This window comes from Natrix helvetica (genome assembly GCF_964273705.1).
Source record: "Natrix helvetica genome assembly, chromosome: 3".
NCBI lineage: Eukaryota > Metazoa > Chordata > Lepidosauria > Squamata > Natricidae > Natrix > Natrix helvetica.
The window spans coordinates 56,916,109-56,937,273 of record NC_138549.1 but is presented as its reverse complement, the minus strand read 5'-3'; the positions used below and the strand labels follow the sequence as shown (position 1 = coordinate 56,937,273).

Sequence of the window (21,165 nt, the reverse complement as noted above, 5' to 3'; positions counted from 1 at the left end):
ACAGGTCCACCATAAATGGTAATACGTTCCGTGCATTTCCAACATTTTGGGGAAGTATTTGATGATATTTTAGCTAACCTTGTTGGTGCCAGGTGCCATCTATAAAACATTTTGTACTGGTTTTCCTTGTATGCAACTGAGAGTGTCATTTTTAAGTTTGTTCCCCAAAATTTTTCCCATTTGTCTAATTCAATATTATATCCAAAGTTCTGCACCCATTTTATCATTTGTTCTTTCACAATTTTCTCTTCCATTTTATACTTCAGGAGAAATTTATATATTCTCCCTATCATCTTTCTATCTGAGCTTTGAATAATTTTATCCAATTCATGTGGTTCTGTTTCGATGTCATATAATTTGGTAACTTTATTGTATTTAGTTTTGATTTGAAGGTAAGTTAGCCAGTCAACTTTCATGTTCTGTTCTGCCAATTCTTCAATTGTTTTTAAGTTTCCCTGTCTATCAATTAAGTCTCTATATCTTAGCATTTTGTTCCAATCTATAAAATTTGGATGAGTTGTCCTTTCTGTCGGTGATAGCCAATTCGGAATTTTCACATAGTGGTTTGTTTGTTTTTTGAGCCATTTTTGCAATAACGCTCTTCTAATTAAATGTTTTTGAAAGTATTTGTGCGTTTTATTTTTATCATCCCATAGGAATATCATCCCATAGCCAGCCTGCTTGCAAATCATGGCCTTCCAGAGTCAAAATTCTTTTATTCTTTAGCTCTATCCAATCCTTCACCCATGTTATTGATACTGCCGATGCGTATAAATCCCAATTTGGTAATGCTAAACCTCCCCTCTCCTTGCTGTCTTGCATTGACTTCAGTTTAATCCTCGCTTTTCATCCCTGCCAAATAAACCTAGCGGTAATTTTGTTTAATTCTTGAAAGAATTTTTTACCTGGATTAATAGGTACGGCTTGCAACAGAAATAAGATTCTTGGTAAAATATTCATTTTAATTGTCGCTATACGTCCCATGAGTGATAGTTGAATATTTTTCCAATTTTCTAACTCTTTCTTTATTTGTATCACTAATTTATTATAGTTATCATCTTTAATTGTGGAACATTTTGCCGACACCCAGATCCCCAAGTATTTCACTTTCTTAGTTATTTGCATTTTGGTTATTACTTCCAGTTCCTCTTCTTGCTTTTTTGTCATGTTCTTGGTTATCATTTTTGTTTTGTTTTTATTGATCTTTAATCCTGCCACTTCGCCATATTCTTCTAATTTTTGAATTAATTTCCGACTGGATTCTAATGGGTCCTCTAGTACAAGTACTAGGTCATCGGCATAGGCTTGGGCCTTATATTCTTCATTTTTGAGTCTTAAACCTTTTATTCCCTGGTCCTTCCGAATTTCATTTAATAAAATTTCCAAAGTCAATATAAACAGCAAAGGAGAGAGGGGGCATCCCTGTCTGACTCCCTTTTTTATTTCGATCTTCTCTGTTAATTCTCCATTCATCAGAACTTTGGCTGTCTGATTGTTATAAAATCCTTCTATCATTTTTATAAATTTTTCACCGAATTTCATCTCATCCAATATTGTTATTATAAATTTCCAAATTACATTGTCAAATGCTTTTTGTGCATCAAGGAAAACCAGTACCATTTGTTTTCCTGGGTGCGCCTCATAGTACTCTATTATATATCTAGGATGATTCTCGTATTATTTCTAATGTGTCTGTGGGGTAAAAATCCATTTTGGTCTGGGTGTATTCGTTCATTTAAAACCTGTTTGATTCTTCCTGCCATAATTGCTGCAAATATTTTATAATCAGAGTTTAGTAATGAAATTGGCCTATAGTTTTGAATTTCTTGTAGGCTGGTTTCTTCTTTTGGGATTAGCGATATTATTGCTTCTGTCCATGATTCCGGTATCTTGGCTTTTCCTAAAACTTCATTAAACATTTCCACCCCTAACTCTTCCAATATTATTTTATTATATTTGTATAGCTCCACCGGTATTCCATCTGGTCCTGGTGTTTTATTATTTTTCTGGTTTTTCAAGACTAGTTTCACTTCGACTAACGTTATTGGCCTGTTTATCGCCTCCCTTTGCTCTTTTGAGATTGGTGTTATCTTTGCTTTGTTTAAATAATGCTTTATTTTATTTTCCTCCATACTGTCTTGTGCGTATAGTTTTGTGAAGTATTTATGAATAATTTTCTTCTTTTCTTCTGCTTTGTATTGAATTCTTCCCTCATCATCTTTTAATTGATATATCATCCTTTTTTCTCTTTCATTCTTCAGTCTGTATGCCAGCCATCATCCAGGTTTGTTGGCTTGTTCAAAGTAATTTTGTCTGGCTGCTTTAATTTTCTGCGCTAATTCCTTTTGATTTATTAGGTTGAGCTTATGTTTGATTATCTCTCTTTTTTCTTTTTTAATTTTATTCTTTGGGTCTTTCTGGAGTTCATCTTCGGCTTCCATAAGTTCCTTTTGCATACATACTTGTTGCTCTTTTTGTTTTCTAGTTTTCCTCGCCATATAGGCAATCGTAAGGCCTCTTGTGTATGCTTTCATAGTGTCCCAGAGATTTTGAATTGAGGTATCTTCTCTTTTATTTATTCTAAAAAATTGTTTTATTTCTTTCTCCAGCATTTGAGTGTATTCTGTTTCGTTTATAATATTTGAATTCATCATCCATCTTTTTCTTCTTTGACCTTTCCATCTTAATTTTATTGGATTGTGATCTGCCCACTCATTTGCTTCTATTTCAATTTCATCTACTTGATTGCATAGACCAGATGAAATCCAAGCCATGTCAATTCTTGATAGTGACTGATGGGGGTTCGAATAAAAGGTATATTGCTTTCTTGTTTTGTGCCTTTCTCTCCAAATATCATGTAATTTATATTCCATTGCCATCTCAAAAAAGGATTTGGGTAGCATATTTTTTTTCGTTTTGTTTTTCTTTTTGCTTTCATGGTCCATTTTTTTTATCCACTATTGCATTATAATACCCAATTAAGCAAATATTTTCATATTCTAATTCGTTTATTTTGTTGTGTAGTTTCCTATAGAATTCCTCTTGTTTCTGATTTGGTGCATATATGACTATTAATAATATAGTTTTTTCTGTTGTCTTTAATTCAATCATTAGTATCCTGCCTTCTTCATCAGAGTAGACTTCTTTGGAATTTATTTTTTCCTTTATATAGGTTGCTATCCCTCTTTTATTTTTCTGCTAGTGCTGTGTATAATTTCCCTAGTTTTTTATTTTCCAATAAGTTCTTATGCTCCCTTTTAATATGCACTTTCTGTATGCAGATTATATCTACCTTTAGTTTCTTAAGTTTGTTAAACATCTGCGCTCTTTTTTTGGTGCATTCAGTCCATTCAAGTTTGTTGAGATAATTGTTATTTCCTGGCCCATCTTAGATGGTTTTTTTTTTGTTGCTTCTAGTTTGTATCTGACTTTTCCCTCTCGCGCCCTCCTTTTCTGCTCTCTCTCTTTCTTGCCTCTGTTCTTCTTTCCTGTTTCTTTCTTTGTCTTCTGATGTTTCTTCCTCTTGGCCTCGACTTCCCCTTTCTAGCTCCTCTTTACTTCCTTGTTCTTCTTCCCCTGTACAGTATTTCTCATAGAATTCCTGCGCTTCTTCTATATTCTCTATCTTATATCTTTTTCCTTGCCAAGGCACCAGTACCCCTTCTGGTATCAACCAACTGTACATTATTCTGTTTTTATTTAACTGGTTTGTTAAAAATTGGTATTGTCTACGTCGTTCACGAATTCTCCTTGGAATCTGTTTAAGCGTGATCAACTCTTTTCCCTGATATGTAATCGTCCCTTCTCTGGGTTTTTTTTTTTTTTTTTTTTTTTGTATACCTCATCTCTGGTTGTTTTTTTGGCAAATCTTACATGCACTTCTCTCGGGAGCCTGTGTCTTCTGGCATAATTAGTATGCACTCAGTAAGCTTCATCAATATCCCCTCTCAACTCTTGTTCTTTCCTCTGTAAAATTTCAGTGACGATTCCAATCATTTTCCCTTTCAGATATTCCTCCTTCTCTTCCGGTATGTTTTGGAATCTTAAATAGAATGCAGCTCTTTCATTTTCAAGTCGAATTATTGATAACTCTAGTTCTTTATTCACTTGTCTATATTCTAGCTCCATTTTTTCCACCTCCTGATCTGTTTGTTCTATTTTTGTTTCGATGTTCTGGATTTTCTGTTCATTGATTGCTAAGGCAATCTGTATCTTTTCGATTTTGTCATCCACGGTTTTAATATTTCCTTTCAGTTCTCCCATTTCATTTTTCATTTCTTCATGATTCCTCCTTGTCTCTTCATGATTTGTAGCTGTCACTTCTTGGTTTTTTATAAGTGTATCTTGTATCGTTTGAAGCATTAATTGCATACTTTGCATTGTTGGTGCTGGTCCTGTTGTTTCTGCCATCATTCCACCTTTCTCCAGTCCCAATGCGCTCTCAATTGATCTTTGATTTGAGGAGGGGGGTGTTGCCAAAGTCATATTAGGTGTGGTTTTTTTAATTAACTTTCCTGAAGTTGTCATTCTTATCCCCCTATTTATCCTTGTCCACAATTGCATATGAGTTCTACTTTACTTCTGCTTTATCAACAATATCAATCTTATCAATCTTATCAATAATTATCTATCTTAATATTTAGCAATAATTAACCTTCCTTAATATCACGTTTCAATATCTACACATTCTTATGTATTATTCCATTCTATTTTGATCCTTAGTTATCATATATCTTAGAGTTATATATCACACAATTATCTTATACAAATTGATATCTCTCAATTGTATCAATTATAAGGATAATAAGTAATAAATGGTTACTGGTTTCTTCAGACCGCAGGTTCCAACTTTGAACCACTAGATGTCACCCTCTGTTCAGTATCACTATTAGTGTCAATCAGTTAATACAACCAGTCCAGCTACCAGGGAAAATAGGGGTGGGTGGGTAATGAAGCCCTCTAATCGTTCCAAAAGAGCAAAAAGAAAAAAGTCAACAAATCAACAACCAACCCGAATGTTGAACAATTCTTCTGTACTTTACTTTCCAGTGGACCTCAAAATATTCTGATTTTCCTTTATTTTTAAGTTCAAGAGTGAGCCTATCTGCTTCTGCACAGGCCAACACTTTTCTGATTATATCTAACTCTGATGGTGTATTTTCTTTTTTCCAATACTGTGCATAGGTTATGCGCGCTGCAGTTAGTATATGTATAATTAGATAAAGTGTATCTTTCTTAAACCCCTCCGGTATTATGCCTAGGAGAAAAGTTTCTGGTTTAAACTTAATTTGTTCTCCCACCATTTGTTCTAACCACGATTGAATCATTTTCCAATATTTTTTTGCCTTATTGCACGTCCACCACATATGATAGAAAGTGCCTGGTGTTTTTTTACACTTCCAACAGTTTGGGGCCAGATTTTTGAACATTTTGGAAAGCCGTGCTGGGGGGAGATGCCATCTGTAGAACATCTTATAAAGATTTTCTTTATACGCCATAGCCAATGTTAGTTTCTGATTAAGTATCGAATGTTTTTCCCACTTAGCCAATTCCACATTGTAACCGAAATTTTTTGCCCAGGCGACCATAGTTTCTTTGACATGTTCCTCCTCTAGCTTATATTCCAACAAGAATCTATACAGCACTTTGATCAGTCTATTTTCTGACTGTATCAAAATTTTATTTAATATTGTGTAGTCTTTGGCAATACCTTCGTTCTTCCTATCCTGTGCATACCTCAATTGTATCTGTAAATAAGACCACCATTCTACTTGTACTCCTAGTGATGCCAATTCTTTTTCTAATTTAATGGGAATAATCTGAAATAGGAAAAGAAATTTTGGTAATATATTCATTTTTATAACTGTGATCCTACCCATCAGGGACAGTTTTAGGTTTTTCCACCTTTCTAGATCTTTCTTAGTTTTATTAATCAAATTAATATAATTATCTTCTTTGATGGTCACACACCTCGCAGATAAATGTATACCAAGATATTTAACTTTTTTGACAATTTGGATACCGAATTTCTTCGTTAACTCCTCTTTCGCTTTTGATGTCATATTTTTAGTCAGCATTTTGGTCTTTGTCATATTTATCTTTAAACCCCCTATTTTCCCAAACTCTGTCAATTCCTCAATGAGTTTCGTACCAGACTTTATAGGATCTTCTAACACAAACACTAGATCGTCCGCGAAGGCCTGTAACTTAAATTCCTCCTTTTTTATTTCTAGTCCCTTTATCTGTACCTCTTTACGTACATTCCTAGCTAATACTTCTAGGGTTAATATAAACAGCAGGGGGGATAGGGGACAACCTTGTCTTGTACCTTTCTGGATTACAATACTTTGTGTTAATTCACCATTGATTATTACTTTAGCTTTTTGATTTGTATAAATTGCTCTAATCGTGTTTATAAATTTATCCCCACAATCCATGTATTCTAATTGTTGGTGCAAAAATTCCCAGTTGACATTATCAAATGCCTTTTGAGCATCGAGAAAGATTAGTGCAACCTGTTTTTCATTGTGCACTTCATAATATTCAAGAATATTCAGCATAATTCTCATATTGTTTTTAATTTGTCTTCTGGGGAGGAATCCGTTTTGATCTGTATGGATGAATGATGTAAGAAATTTTTTCAACCGTTCTGCTATTATTGAAGCAAAAATTTTGTAAATTGCATTTAGCAGTGAGATTGGTCTGTAGTTTTGTATAAACATCTGGTCTGTGTCCGCCTTAGGTAAATAATACAATATTAGCCTCCATCCATGATAACGGTGTCTTCGCCTCTTTCAACACAGCGTTATAAACTTCCAACAACGTTGGAGCAAGCATTTCCTGGAATTCTTTATATATTTCCACTGGCAACCCATCCGGCCCTGCGGCTTTATTATTCTTCTGTCTTTGTATGACCTCGATTATCTCTGATGTTTTAATGTCCTCATTGAACATGTCCTTAATCTCCTCTGGTACCTTTGGCAGATCTGACTTTTCCAAGTACTGTAATATTCCTTCCTTTGTATGGTGTCGGTTTTCTCTATATAATTGTTCATAGAACTCTTGGGTAATCCTTTTCCTCTAGTTGGTAGCAGATCTTGCCTTTTTCATCTTGTAGTTTATTGATCCAATTCTCCTGCTTCTGCTTCCTCAACCTATAGGATAGAGATCGCCCCGGTTTATTTGCATTCTCAAAGAAATTTTGTTTTGCTTTTTGTATAGATTGTGCCAATTTTGCTTTTACAAATATAGCCAATTCATGTTTAATCAGTTCCATATTTCCTTTTATACTTCTAATCTGCGGTTTCTTTTGCAGTTCACTCTCTAAAATTCTATACCTTTCTTTCAGCTCTCTTATTTTTAGATTCTCAGTTTTTTTCTTCCTGGCTGTGGCTGATATTGTGACCCCTCTTATTAATGCCTTAGTTGTATCCCATAAGTTTTGTATGGATGTATCTCCTGGCCCGTTTTCTTTGAAGAAACATCTTAATTCCTGGTTAACTCTTTTGATATATTCCTGATCTTTTAGGATTGATCTATTGAGTAACCAACGATAACTGCCCTTTTGTTTTTTTCCATATAATCTTAATGGGATTGTGGTCAGCCCATAGATTGGGTTCTATATCTATCTCCTTCACTTCCGAGATTAGCTCCATCGGCAGCCAGACCATATCTATCCTTGACCAGGATTCATGTCTATTTGAGTAGAAGGTATATTGCTTTCCCTCTGGACATCTTTCTCGCCATACATCATACAAATTAAGTTCTTCAGCCATTTGGAAGAATGACCTTGGCAAAGTTCTCCTAACTCCTTTTCTCTTCTTTCCACTTTTACAGTCCCATTTCGGGTCAACTATGGCATTGAAGTCACCCAGTAAACAAACATTTTCATTTCCAATCTCTCGAATAATGCTATGTAGTCTATGATAGAAATTTTCCTGGCCTTCATTAGGTGCATATATTACAACTAGTGACACCTTTTTTTGGTTTAACATTATTTCTACGATTAATATTCTCCCTTCCTCATCATGATAAATTGGTTTAGTCTGGATCGTGTCATTAACATATAATGCTATTCCTCTTTTCTTTTGATCAGCTAGTGCCGTATAAAGTTTACCCAATCTAGGACATTCTAGGATCTGGATCTGTCTTTTAGTCATATGGACCTCTTGCATTGCAATTATATCGTAATTCAAATGTTTTAATTTATTAAATATTGTTTTCCTTTTCTGGGGTAAGTTTAGACCATTGATATTCATTGATAGAATCTTAATTTCTCCCGACATAATTCTATGTGTATTTAGGTCGTGTGCTTCTTGTTGCCCTTGTTTCTCTCACTTCCTTTGGTTCTTCCCCTTTTTCATCTAGAACAACTTCTTTCTCCTTTCGTATCTCCACTGGTTCCTTTTCTCTTCTTATCTGTGCCCTGAGTCCTTGCCTCCTTGCTCCCGACTGTTCTCCTTTGTCTTTCTCATCCTCCTGCCCAACAAGATTATTGTAAAAATCTTCCGCTTGTTCTATCGAGTCTATTCTGAATCTTCTGTCTCTCCAAGTTACCAGTACGCCCTCTGGCATCAGCCATTTGAAGTTAATTTCAAATTTGTTCAGGACAGACGTTAAAAATTGATAGGGCCTTCTTAGTTCTCTAATTCTCCTCGGTACCTGTTTTAGAACTGTTACTTGTCGTTGATTGTAAATTATTGGGTCGTCTCTTGTTCTGTTCAGCACCTCGTCACGTATTGATTTTTTTACAAACTTTACATGGACTTCTCTTGGTAGATTATTCTTTTTTGCGTAGTTTCTCTGTATTCTATATGTCTCGTCGATCTCACTTGCCATCTCATCGTTTTCTATTCCCAAAGCCTTTGCCAAAAGGTCTGCCATCGTGTCTGGCAAGTCCTCACCTTTTTCTTCCTTTACGTTCTGGAACCGTAGGAATTGAGCTGCTTTCTCCGATTCTAACGTGAGGACCGTTAACTCAAGTTCCTTGTTTGCCTGGATCAGCCTAGAACTCCATTTTTCCATCCTCCTTTTCCAACCTTCCTTCTATTGCATTTATTCTTTGTTCGTGTTTATTGATCTGTTCCTGGAACTTCTCAAATTTATCATCCATCTTCTGCATTCTCTCCTTTAGTTCTACAGTATCATTCCTTATTTCTCTAATATCCTTTTTTAATTCTTTGTGATTTTTAGCCATTACCTCCTGCATGGTCTGTAATATCATCTGCAATTCCTTAGATGAATTGGATCTTTCTCTCTGGGGCATATCCTCTGAAGATCTTTGGTTCGAAGGACTGGCAGCCGCTAGAGATGGCTGGGATGCTGGCTTCCTCCCCGTGCCAAGTTTAGTTAAATTTGTAATACTTGTCATTTTTTGGAAGAATTGGATCCCTACTTTAGTTTTTCTCCAGAACTCTCACTTTCTTCTCTCACTCGTGACTTTCTCCAGGAAAGCAGCCTGGGTTCTTTCAATGCAATCCTTGAAGCTCCGTATCCATATGGGAATGCCGTAAAGAGTTTGGACCAGCATTTTAGCTTTGTAAATACGTAGGGCAGAGGGAATGAACTGGCCACCCTGGGTATAAAAGAATCTTAAAATCTGCTGGTGACTACAGGAGGCCGAATTCAGCACCTGGGTTCGATGTCTAGTCCAGGCACCAGTGTTCTGAAATTGAATACCTAGATACTCAAAATGGAAAACCTGCTTAACAGCATTGCCACTGATATCCCAGTTATACAATTTCCGGGCTCTAGTAAACACGAGTACTTTTGATTTATCATAGTTAATAGCCAAATCGTTTTCAGCACAGTAAGACCCAAATGCAGAAAGTAATATTTTCAGTCCTGGCCTTGACAATGAAAGGAGAACCGCATCATCAGCGTAAAGAAGAAGCGGGATCTTTGTAGTTGTCAGCTTCGGAGCGTGGGACTCAATATGTCCGATGTAACCAGCCAGGTCAGATAAAAATATATTAAACAGAAGAGGAGCCAGAAAACATCCCTGCCTTACTCCATTCTTAATCGGGATAGGATTAGAAAGTTCTCCCTGCAGACCACACCTGACCTGGCTGGAGGTCTGATTGTACAAGGACCTAATTAAGAACAGCAAACGTCTGTCAATAGAACTTTTAAGCAGTTTTGACCACAACAAACCCCTAGGGACTGAGTCAAATGCTGACTTTAGGTCGATGAAAGCAGTGAAGAGTTTGCCACCTGTTATAGTAGTATATTTGTCAACCAGGTGCGCTAGGGCAAAGCAGTGATCTAGTGTGGCACAGCCCGCTTTAAACCCAATTTGTTCAGCACCAATGATATTGGATTCCTCAACCCAAGTGAGGAGTCTGCGATGGAGGTATTTGGCATACAATTTCCCAATAATGGAGAGCAGGCTTATGGGGCGATAGTCAGCTGGGTTGTTTCTATTTCCTCGTTTAAAAACTGGCACAATAATTGCTAAGCTCCAGGAGGAAGGTACTCTGCCAGACGAATTAATATATGTGAAGAGTCTTGCCAAAAGAGGAATCCACCATTCAGGGTTGGATTTTAGCAGATCAGGGGGAATAGCATCAGGACCAGGAGCTTTGCCTGACTTAAGTTCGGAGATAAACTCGGTGATCTCAACATGGGTCACAGGTTGCCAGTCAGGGGCTACAGGAGACAGCTGTGGGTCAGGCACGGTTGAACTTGCTGACGCCTGGTAAATTGCCAAGAAATGGTTTTCCCAGTCTCTGTTAGAGATGCAGCATAGAGGGAGTTCCCGATGGCCCGGCAAGGAGCTGGCAGCAAATTTGCCAAAATAGTTGGGTGTCCTTCTGCTGGATAGAGAGGAGAAGTAAATCCCACTTCTCTCTCTCTTTAGCTTTCTTTTTGTTAGCAATTAATCCTTTGTACTCCCGCTTCAGGTGGTAGTAGTCCTCTGGTAGGCGTTGGTCCCCTCGGTTGCGGTAGAGCAGGTAAACCCGTTTAATCTGGTTCCTAAGCATCAAGCAATCTTTGTCAAACCAAGTATTACTTCGTGATTGATATAGACCACTCGGTCCACAGACGGCTCCAAGCTCCCTTTGGACACTGTTAATTAGTGATTCAAAGGCCAAGACTATCTCCGAGCCACTGCTTGCTAGTACCTGATTATACAAGTTGAGACACTCCGGAGATGATAAAAAGGAGTGAAACTATTTTTCAATATTGGGAGACCATTTGATCCTCCTTGTGTGCGAGGCCACATAGGGATCTAATATCTGAGGGCCCCTAGGGAGATGTATATTTGAAAAAAGCTCAATGATTGTAACCAGGGGGTAGTGGTCACTCTGTGTAAGGCAATCCACATAAAAAGCACGGACTGCCTCTCTTAAGGGTTAAGATACCAGTACAAAATCAATAACACTACTCCCACGTAAGGAACTACAAGTAAATTCACTAGCCAGGTCACCTAGGGTACTCCCATTAAGAATTATCTTGTTGTGTTGGGCTGCTAGAAGGGCTAACTGGATGCCAGCAAAATTTGTTAATTCGTCCTTAGAATGTCTGGCTGAAGTCAGATGGCCTATGGCCTGGAGGGTTTCTTGGGGGTAGAGTGCCTCTAACGCTGGAGGAACTTGAGCTCCCAGACGGGAGTTAAAGTCACCCCCTATTAGGATGTACATCGCTGGGAATTTAGTTTCCATACAGGTAATATAGTTCTCCAGCGTGTCCCATTGAGCCTTGATATCGGCTTGCTTCCTCGCCGGGGGAAGATAAACATTGAACACTAACAGTTTACTACGTCCTTTCTTAATTAAAAGCGCCATAGCTAAAGAGCTACAGGAGGGTAGTTCCACTGTCTCCACTTTCAAAGAAGTAGAGACCAAACAAGCTAGACCACCTTTAGGCCTCCCTGCCGTAGATTGTCTAATAGCGGCCAATGAGATGAGCCGCCTGAAAAGGATATCTTATCACAAGCCCAGGTCTCCTGAAGCAGGATCACATCGAATGAGTGGATATAGTTAGCAAATTCTGCAGTGCCGCATCTTCGCCCGCAGCCTGCAATGTTCCACAAAAGGCACTTGAGTGTGCAGGGCGGGGGGGGGGGGGTAACCGGGTTTGCTAGTCATTCTGTGTTAATTTTTTCCAGAGCACCCTTCGGGTCCAAAAAAATACATCCATTATTAGATGGCAAGGTCATCCTCTTGGGAGGCAAAAGCCGGGGAAAAGAGAGGGGAGGTGAGCCTTGCTCGTGGGGCTGTAAGACTCTAAGCGCACTCCAGTTCATACTTGTGGCATTGACTGGTTGCTTAGTTGGAAGGTATTCGGCAGTGTCATCAAGCAGGGTTTGAGTTAGCCCTGCGTCTCCAGGTTTATGAATTAAACTTTTTGGAGAAAATGCCAATGGAGTGTCTGCTGGTAAATCAGTATAAAACCCCTGAGGTCCAAAGGAATCCTTGTCAGAGATTGATAGACTCCAAAGCTTGGACTTAACTGCATCCAGACGCTTTATGATTTGGGCTCTTTCCGATTGAGGAAGCGCTCTAAAGGAGCTAAAGAGCTGCATCTCCTCCTGGTTCCAAAAGCCGTCTTGACACAGATCAGTCCCATAGATAGGTGGAATCCCAGAGACATTGACCTGGGACCCATCAACCAAGAGACCTTGGGTGCCCTGAGCTGATGTTGCTTCTTTTGGGGCCACTTCTTCCCAGCTGATCAAATCGAGGGAAGCTTCCTGGTAAGATGTTTCATGGCTGATTTGGCCAGTTGTAGGAGGAGCAGTTAGCCTACCGTCTGAGAGAACGCCAGCTGAGGGTTGTGCAGAAGTAGGTATATAGCTAATATATGGTGCATTGTCTGGGATAGCATTCGAAGTTGGCTCATTAATATATGCCACTGAGGATCTTTTGGGGGCAATAAATCTCCTGCCACTCACAAGTTGTCGGTTACTCAGAAGTGGCTTAGTCAATATGTCTTTGAAGACTCTTCTTGGCAGGATGCCAAAGGATCTTAACCAGGATCCTCTTCTGAACAGTAGTTTTGGAATGTTGGGATTGTCGAAACTAAGTAGCACTCTGAAGCAGTATTCAGGGGAGGGTACGGGTTCAACCTTCTTCAGATCATCAGCTTTGAGCCCCGGTAACTTAAATAGGTGACCCCTCGCCAGCTGTATTGAACTCCAGTAAGGTAATTTGCCATTAATCGGGTTAATGATGAGGGCCACCTGTTTTGGCTGTAAGACCAGGCGGCTAATCGCGTCATAGGATGCGGAATTCAGACTGTTAATAGAATTTTGTTGACCAAGATTTTGTTGGCCAGTGCTTTCCCTGAAGCTTTCCTTGGGATTTGGTAGGGAACACCTTGTCGCCACCACCGACTGCCGAGCGATCCTCCCAGAACACCCACTGATAATCCAGGAGACTAAGTAGTTTAAAGTACTTACTGTTCTATCAAGCTGGAGCTGAATGCTCGCTGTAGTTTCTGCAACCAGAAAACATTGCTGAGCCAGAAGCTCTACAAGCGTAGGCTCATGCAAGGGGTGGTTAGGGGCCGCAGTTTCAGGTAAGTCTTCATTCTCAGCTCGGGGGGTGGCACCTTCAGAAGCTCCCCAACCAGAAGGCTGAGTCAAAACAAAGTCCTCAATCTTAGATTGCTTCAAGAGAGGTTGAAAAGCCAAGTCAACAGGAGATCTGCTCCTTTTCCTTGTCTGCTGCCCAGTTCCTTCTCCAATCATTTTCAGGGCCTCCATTGGGGCAGGGCCACCAGAAAGCGGTGGAATTAAAGTTGGGATTTCTAATCCCTTATCCCGGCATGGAGCTGGCTCACTTAAAGTTGCTGAGTCATTTGTCTTCCGAGTATGCAGAGGGATCTGTGAGCCTCCCAACAGACCTCCCAACTGACTCCCTTCAGGCTGTGCTTCCCCAAACAGTGCCGAAGCCCCGCAGCTGTCCAGCTGGGGAAGGGGGGAGGATGCACAACCCACAGTTGGAGAAACAAGCCGACAGTATCCATCAATTCTCTGCTGCCCCTGCAATCCAGCTCGACCTTCCTTACTGCTTGGTGAGCGCTGTGCCGTCTTTGTTTTCTTTCCCCTGGGAGAGGCCATCCCGTGGTTCCAAGTAGGAGACCTGTCTTGGTCTGTTTTATCACTTTGCAGTAGAGAGTTTGCAGTGTCCATTATCTGAAAAAAGTCTTTTATCTTGGGTTGTCTGGGTGTTGTCGCAGCCATGGATAGCAAGCTTGTTGCTTAGTAGAGAAAACTTTCCTCTCATTCACTAAGGGCTTTACTACCTGGAGTAAAAACTGGAGTAAAAGCTGGAGTAAAAGATGAGCCTCTCAGGTAGTAAACTTTAAAAATTTTAAATTTAAAAGTTGAAAGTTAAAAATTGATTAAAATGGAAGAATGTTTTTTAAAAGGAATCAAAATACAGAGTAACAGGAGAACAAATTTAAGAGTTAAAGTTAGAAATTGATTAAAAATAGAAGAGTGTTTTTTTTAAAAGAATAAAAATAGAGAGTAAAAAGGAGAGCAAAGTTAAAAGTTAAAAAAGTTGATAAAAATGATTAAAAAGTAGAAGGTATTAAGAAAGGAGAAGAAGAGAGTAAAAAGGAGAGCAAAGCTCAGAGCTGCTGCTCCCCTCCAACCAGTCCTTCTTTCTTTCTTTCCTTCCTTCCTTCCTTCCTTCCTTCCTGCCTTCCTGCCTTCCTTTCTCTCCTCTCCTCCCTTTCCCTCTCCTCTTCCCTCTTCCTCTACTCAATTATCAATTTTAAATAGTAATAGGGGGTAGTAAACTCTATATATCAATAAGTTCGTATGTTATATGAAAGCAACTATCATAGGATAGGGAGAGAGTGAGAGAGACTTATCAATTTATCACTGTATATATATGTGTGTGTGTCTGTGTGTACTTATAATACTCCTAAATTTCTATTAATCTATTAATCTATTTTATTAACTTAATAAAATCTAAGAGTAAATTGCTTATTGCTTATAGTTATTACTTATATTGTGATCAAACAATCTCCTAAATTAGTCAGTACTAATGTCAATAATATCGAAAAGAGTTGGGATTAATAATCTTACAGCAATAACAATAACAATAGCAGTATATTCCTTTGATGGTAGTATTATAACATTAATTCCTATTTTTTAAGTACAACCTTAGATGCGACCCTCCTGTGTTGGGTAATTATATGAGAATGTTCTGGGTTCCCCTGCTCCGATAGATCTTCTTTCTCTCTCTCCGGTTGTTTCTATTAGTAATGTCCAAAGATTAGCCTCAATAAACTCTAGTAATCAGCTCTCTTGTTATCCAGAGAATATAGTCACCAAAATTCCTGTTTTCTCTTAAGGTATTAAGAGGGGGGGAAATTCCAAATTTCGTCAGTAGATATCGCTCTTCCAGTCTTCCACAATCTAACCACAAACATATGTAGCAAAGTTATGTTCCTTCTTCCTCCTTCTTCCTTCAAGACTTGAATAATTAACTCAATCCCCCTGAAGATATCTATGTAATCAGAGTTATTTACAACCGGCCTTTGTTATGTTAACAAATAAAATTTAGATTCAGCTCCTCGGACAGTTCAGAGAGTAAAAGAAGATAACCTCTAGCCTTCACAGCATATTCCTCTTGCCGCTGTAATGGAGGGGGATAAGCAGCCCCCCACTTCCTCTTGGAGCCCTTAATCTCTTGGTTTGGTTTATGGTTTATGGTTTATTTAATTTATAGACCGCCCCCTCTCCCCGTAGGGACTCGGGGCAGTGTACAGACCATTCATAATCAAAACAACAGAGAATAACATAAGACATAGAACAGAAACAACACACACACACTGTCTGTATATAAAGCCCCAAAACCAATTTAAATAATTAAAAAACAATTTTAAAACCCGTTTAAAACCCCAATATAAAATTTAAAAAGCCATCCAGGAAAGTTAGTAATAGATGTTAAATACAGTTACGATTATAATTATAATTAGGCCAGACCAGCTACTCGAAACAGGTGGCTCTTGAGTTTCTTGCGGAAGGAGCGGAGATCAGAGGTGGTTCTAATATCGGGGGGGAGGTCGTTCCAGAGGGTTGGGCCCATCACAGAGAAGGCCCTACTCCTAGGCACCGCCCGCCCGCACTGTTTAGCGGAAGGTACCCGGAGGAGGCCCTCTCTGTGAGAGCGGATTGGTCGCAGGGATGTATGGGGTAGAATGCGATCCCGCAAATAACTAGGTCCCGAGCCATGGAGCACTTTGAAGATGACGATCAACACCTTGAAACGCACCCGAAAGGCCACAGGTAGCCAGTGCAGCTCGCGCAGGAAAGGTGTTACATGGGAGTACCTAGTACTCCCCATAATAACCCGCACGGCTGCATTCTGGACCAGCTGGAGCCTTCGGGTGCATCTCAAGGGGAGCCCCATGTAGAGAGTGTTACAGTAATCAAGGCGAGAAGTCACTAGGGCATGGGTGACTGTGCAAAGGGCGTCCCGCTCCAGTAAGGGACGCAATTGGCGCACCAGGCGAACCTGGTGGAACGCCCCCCTAGCCACGGCCGTCACATGATCATCTAGCGACAGCCGGGAATCTAGGAGGACGCCCAAATTGCATACCCTATCCACTGGGGGCATTTGTTCCCCCCCAATGGCCAGAGATGGAACACATTGGCTAAAGCGGGGTGCCGGTAGCCACAGCCACTCCCTCTTGGAAGGGTTGAGTTTGAGTCTGTTGTCGCCCATCCAGACCCGCACGGCTTCCAGACACCGGGACATCACCTCGACAGCTTCGTTGGGGTGGTTCGGGGTAGAAATGTACAACTGAGTGTCATCTGCATACAGATGGCACTCAACCCCGAATCCTCGAATGATTTCGCCCAGCGGTTTCATGTATGTGTTGAACAGGAGAGGGGAGAGGACCAACCCCTGTGGCACTCCACACGTGAGCGGCCTCAGGGTCGATCTCTGCTCTCCCGCCAACACACATTGCGTCCGACCGGAGAGGAAGGAGGAGAACCACCGCAAAACGGTGCCCCTCACCCCCATCCCCTCCAGACGACGCAATAGGATACCATGGTCGATGGTATCGAAAGCCGCTGAGAGGTCTAACAGGACTAAGATGGAGGAACAGCCCCCATCTTTCGCCCTCCAGAGATCATCCCCCAACGCGACCAAAGCCGTCTCTGTGCTGTGACCAGGTCGGAAACCGGACTGGCGCGGGTCTAGATGAGTAATTTCCTCCAGGTGTCGAGGGAACTGCTGCGCCACCACACTCTCAACAACCTTCGCTAAAAAGGGAAGGTTGGAGACAGGACAATAATTGGCTAACTCAACTGGGTCTAGGGAAGGCCTCTTAAGTAGGGGCCTCACCACCGCCTCTTTCAAGGCGGTTGGCAGGAACCCCTCCTCCAGCGAGGCGTTCATCAGACCCAGGAGCCAGTCACGTGTAACCTCCCAAGTTGCCAGTACAAGCCAGGAGGGACACGGGTTTTGGAATAAAAATACCTTCCACCAAGATCAGGAGTCTATTAAATCACTTGCAACTCCGGCAGCTTCTCTATAATAAATCCTCGCTTGCTTTGAACTTTTGTCAGCACTCTGGGACAGCCATTAACGGTCGCCCTCTTCCACGGCCGGGGTTATGAAGGGGATTTCAAGCACAGACCATGAATTGCCATCCTATGGTCGTGCCAAACCAACCTTCTCTCTTCAGTCTTCCCTGCAGGAAGGCTTGGTTTATCAAAATCTTTTCAGCAAACCCCTCCAGATGTTAGGTCTAGCTGCTGTTAACGGAGCTCTCCGTCCAAGCAGCCATTCGTGCTGGCAGCAAGCCCCGCCCCCCAACAATGGGGGCTTTGAGTTGCTGGATTGGGAGCTTTATTACCAGGCCTCAGTCCTAACCTGGGTGAAAAAATGGATAAACCTCAGAAATAGAAGATTGCTACTGTTGGAGGGACATGATTTTCAATTGGGATAGCATGCCTTTTTGTGATATGAAAAAAATAAAATGCATAGATTCTTCCAAAGACATTATGTGAGGAATGCTTTATTCCTAGTACAGGAAAAAGTTAAAGCAAAAAATTATATGAAAATACGCCTGGCTTTCCACAGTGGAAACACTGATACATCCATATGTTATATAAACTTGGAAAAATTGTATCATATAAAAATATTTTAAATGAGAAAGGGGAACTTAAAACTAAACAGGAATTACAGAATCAATGGATGAACCATGCATGGTGGCCACATGTCTGCCAAATGTTGGAAATGCAATCAGATACCAGGTTACCTTATGTGGTGGATTTGTCCAAAGGCAAAAAAAAAAATTGGACAGCAAATACATACATGATTAGAGAAAATGATAAAGCAACACATAGATTTAAAGCCAGAACTATTTTTGCTAGTTATACTGCCAGAAAAAAATATGACAAAGAGAAGGTATATTTAATATTACATGTTTTGACAGCAGCGAGAATTGTATTTGGAAAAATGAGAAAAATATAATCAAAAAAATATTAGATTGTGCGGAAAGGGTTAGGTTAACATTAAAGATAAAAGGACAAAGAAGACATAGTATTTTTTAACTTGGAATTTGTTTTATCACTTGTTAGAAAATAAAGATAGAAATTAGAAGTTGGAAGAATACTGTTACATAAGTAAAGAATATTATTACTACTATTATTATGTATATGTAAAAAGACCTAGACAAACACTGTTTACGAAATGCTTCTATATGTTAAAGAAAAATGTATTTAAAAAAATAAAAAATAAACCCAGACTGGCAGAAGTAATTAAATTGTTCAACCTATTATAAAATACTTAACGCTTCCAGAATTATATTTAAATCTCAAACTGCATAACTTTTTTTTTTGACAGCTAGGAAATATTTTCATTGTGGACTATGAACTTCTAGAAGATGTTGAAGTCAATAAGACAGACCCCTGCACAGTACAGTATTTGGCTGCTCCTATCTGTTTATTGTATAAAAATTTAGAGAATAAAATTCTCCCTATTGCAATTCAGGTAATTTTGGTTTTATCCAATTAAATAACATTTTGGTTGTTGTTGAAGATATTAACTATTCTATTACATCTTTCAGATAAATCAAGCTCCTGAACCATGCAATCCTATTTTTCTTCCATCTGATGCTAAATATGATTGGTTATTAGCCAAAATATGGGTACGTTCTTCTGATTTCCATATACATCAAAATGTGACTCATCTGCTTCGGACTCACTTAATTTCAGAAGTTTTTGCAGTGGCTATGTTCCGACAATTGCCTGCGGTCCATCCTCTCTTTAAGGTGGGTGATTAAAATACTAGAATAAGATATATTATTTTATAATCTATATTATAATAAGGCCAATTTGATATAATGGTTAAGGCAGCAGACTGAAAACCAAGAGAGAGAGAGAAGGTGTATGTACTGCTGTTCTTTGTAATCCTATATCAGAGCATCTCAAGCATGTGAGTTCCGCATGATTGTGGGGGGCCTCCCTGATGGGGAGGGGTGCTGCCGGCCCTCTGTACCATCCTGAGGGCCGGGAATTTGTTGACGACCACCCCGGCTTCGCCCTGGCTTTGGGCTGGCCCACCAGGGTGGTCGGGTGGTCGGACAGCCAGGCGGGGAAGCAGACAAGCGCGTAGAAGCGTGCTAGCTGGAGCTGGCGACTGCCGCTTTTGTGCGGAACGGAACGGAGCAAAGCAGAGTGGAGCGGAGCGGTGACAGCCTGAGGGGGGAAAGGAGTGGCGACGGGGTGAGGACGACCCAGACAACCCATGCGGCCCAGGCGGCGAAGGTTTGGCAACGGCGGTGGTGGAGGTGGTCGGAGACGCCGAGCGCCAGACCCCTCGGCCACCATGAATCCCGGACCAGCGGGGGGGCCGCGAGAGGAGAGAACGAGGCCCGGGGCGCCAGAGAACGCTGGCAGATCAGCCGGAGGACTGCAGGGAAGCTTCAGGGAAGCCGAGGCGGCCCTGCGGGCTCGGGAACAACAGCCCCGGGCCGCTGGGTTGCCGAGGAGGCAAATGGCCACTCATGTCGGAGACTGGATATGGAGGAGAGACGCCGGAGAGACTGGTGGCCATTTGCTGAAGGTTTGTCTCTTTACCCTGCCATCCTTGCTGACAACTTGCCTCCCCTGTTCAAATTACTAACTCTATCGATTTTCCTACTATCTTGACTATGGCTTTGCCCTTAACGCCCTGCTACAAACTTCCCCCCAGTACCACCTTGAGACTGCACCTTTAGACCAATCTGGCTAGCCAGCTAGCTCATCAACCTACCCTTTCCATCCAGGGTAAGGACAACCATCATCTGCTTACCCCTTTTGTAGGGAGTCCTGGCTTACGAACAAACCCATGATTTCAACCACAGCACCCGAAAATGAGCTCGCCCCTGTAACAACTATATGAACTCAATACATTCAAGGTCAGACCTACTGCTACTGCGAGAGTCCCCCCTCTCGCAGGTATGGCCCCCAGCCCTTTCAAGGGCCCACCTTGATGACAGGTTTATTAACCCAGAGAGGTGGAGGAAGCGGAAATTAAGGGTTTTTTTAATCAATTGTTTTTTAACAGTTTTAAGGGGTTCCAGGGTAGGGGGGAGGGTGAATCAGACCAGGAGTGAAAGTAGAGCCAGGCGAATAGGTGTGGTCGGGAGGGGAGGGAGCGGAGTGGGGGAGGAGAGGGAAAATAGCATTCCAGCACAGGGCTCTGTCATACCAACGGTCGTGGGGAGGGGTGGGTGCGAGGACAGACTAAGAACTTGCAGTCGGTTGGAAGACCGTGGTTGTTGGTCACACCCAGTCTCTTGTACCAACCCCCGCACTCTAGGTGGCCAGGATCTACAGAGCCAGGGCCTGAGGCTGATGTTATGCAATGCGAGGTCCGTTGTCAACAAGGCCCCCCTCATTAATGATCTGATTTTGGAGGGGGAGCCGGACCTCGCAGGAATAACGGAGACCTGGTTGGGCCACGAGGGAGGTTTACCCCTCGTGGAAATGTGCCCACCAGGCTATCGAGCATTCCACCAGCCACGGGCCCAGGGTAGGGGCGGTGGGGTAGCGCCAATTATCCAGGAAGACCTGGAGCCGAGAGAGTTCACTGTGCCACAGATATCCGGATGTGAGTCTCTTGTCGTGAGATGGGGCCCAGGGAGACAGTTGGGCCTGCTGATTGTATACCTGGCTCCTCGCTATACATCAGCGGCGCTGCCTGA

General features: G+C 41.2%; 1 protein-coding gene across 1 annotated transcript in view; it reads left to right on the top strand.

The window, feature by feature from the left end:
• The window catches only part of ALOX5 (arachidonate 5-lipoxygenase), a 298,340-nt gene that overhangs the window by 172,128 nt on the left and 105,047 nt on the right, over nucleotides 1-21,165 (top strand). The window contains exons 7-8 of the mRNA XM_081949557.1: nucleotides 18,822-18,968; nucleotides 19,045-19,248. Of these exons, the coding sequence (XP_081805683.1) occupies nucleotides 18,822-18,968; nucleotides 19,045-19,248 (351 nt within the window). The remainder of the gene's footprint in view (nucleotides 1-18,821; nucleotides 18,969-19,044; nucleotides 19,249-21,165) is intronic.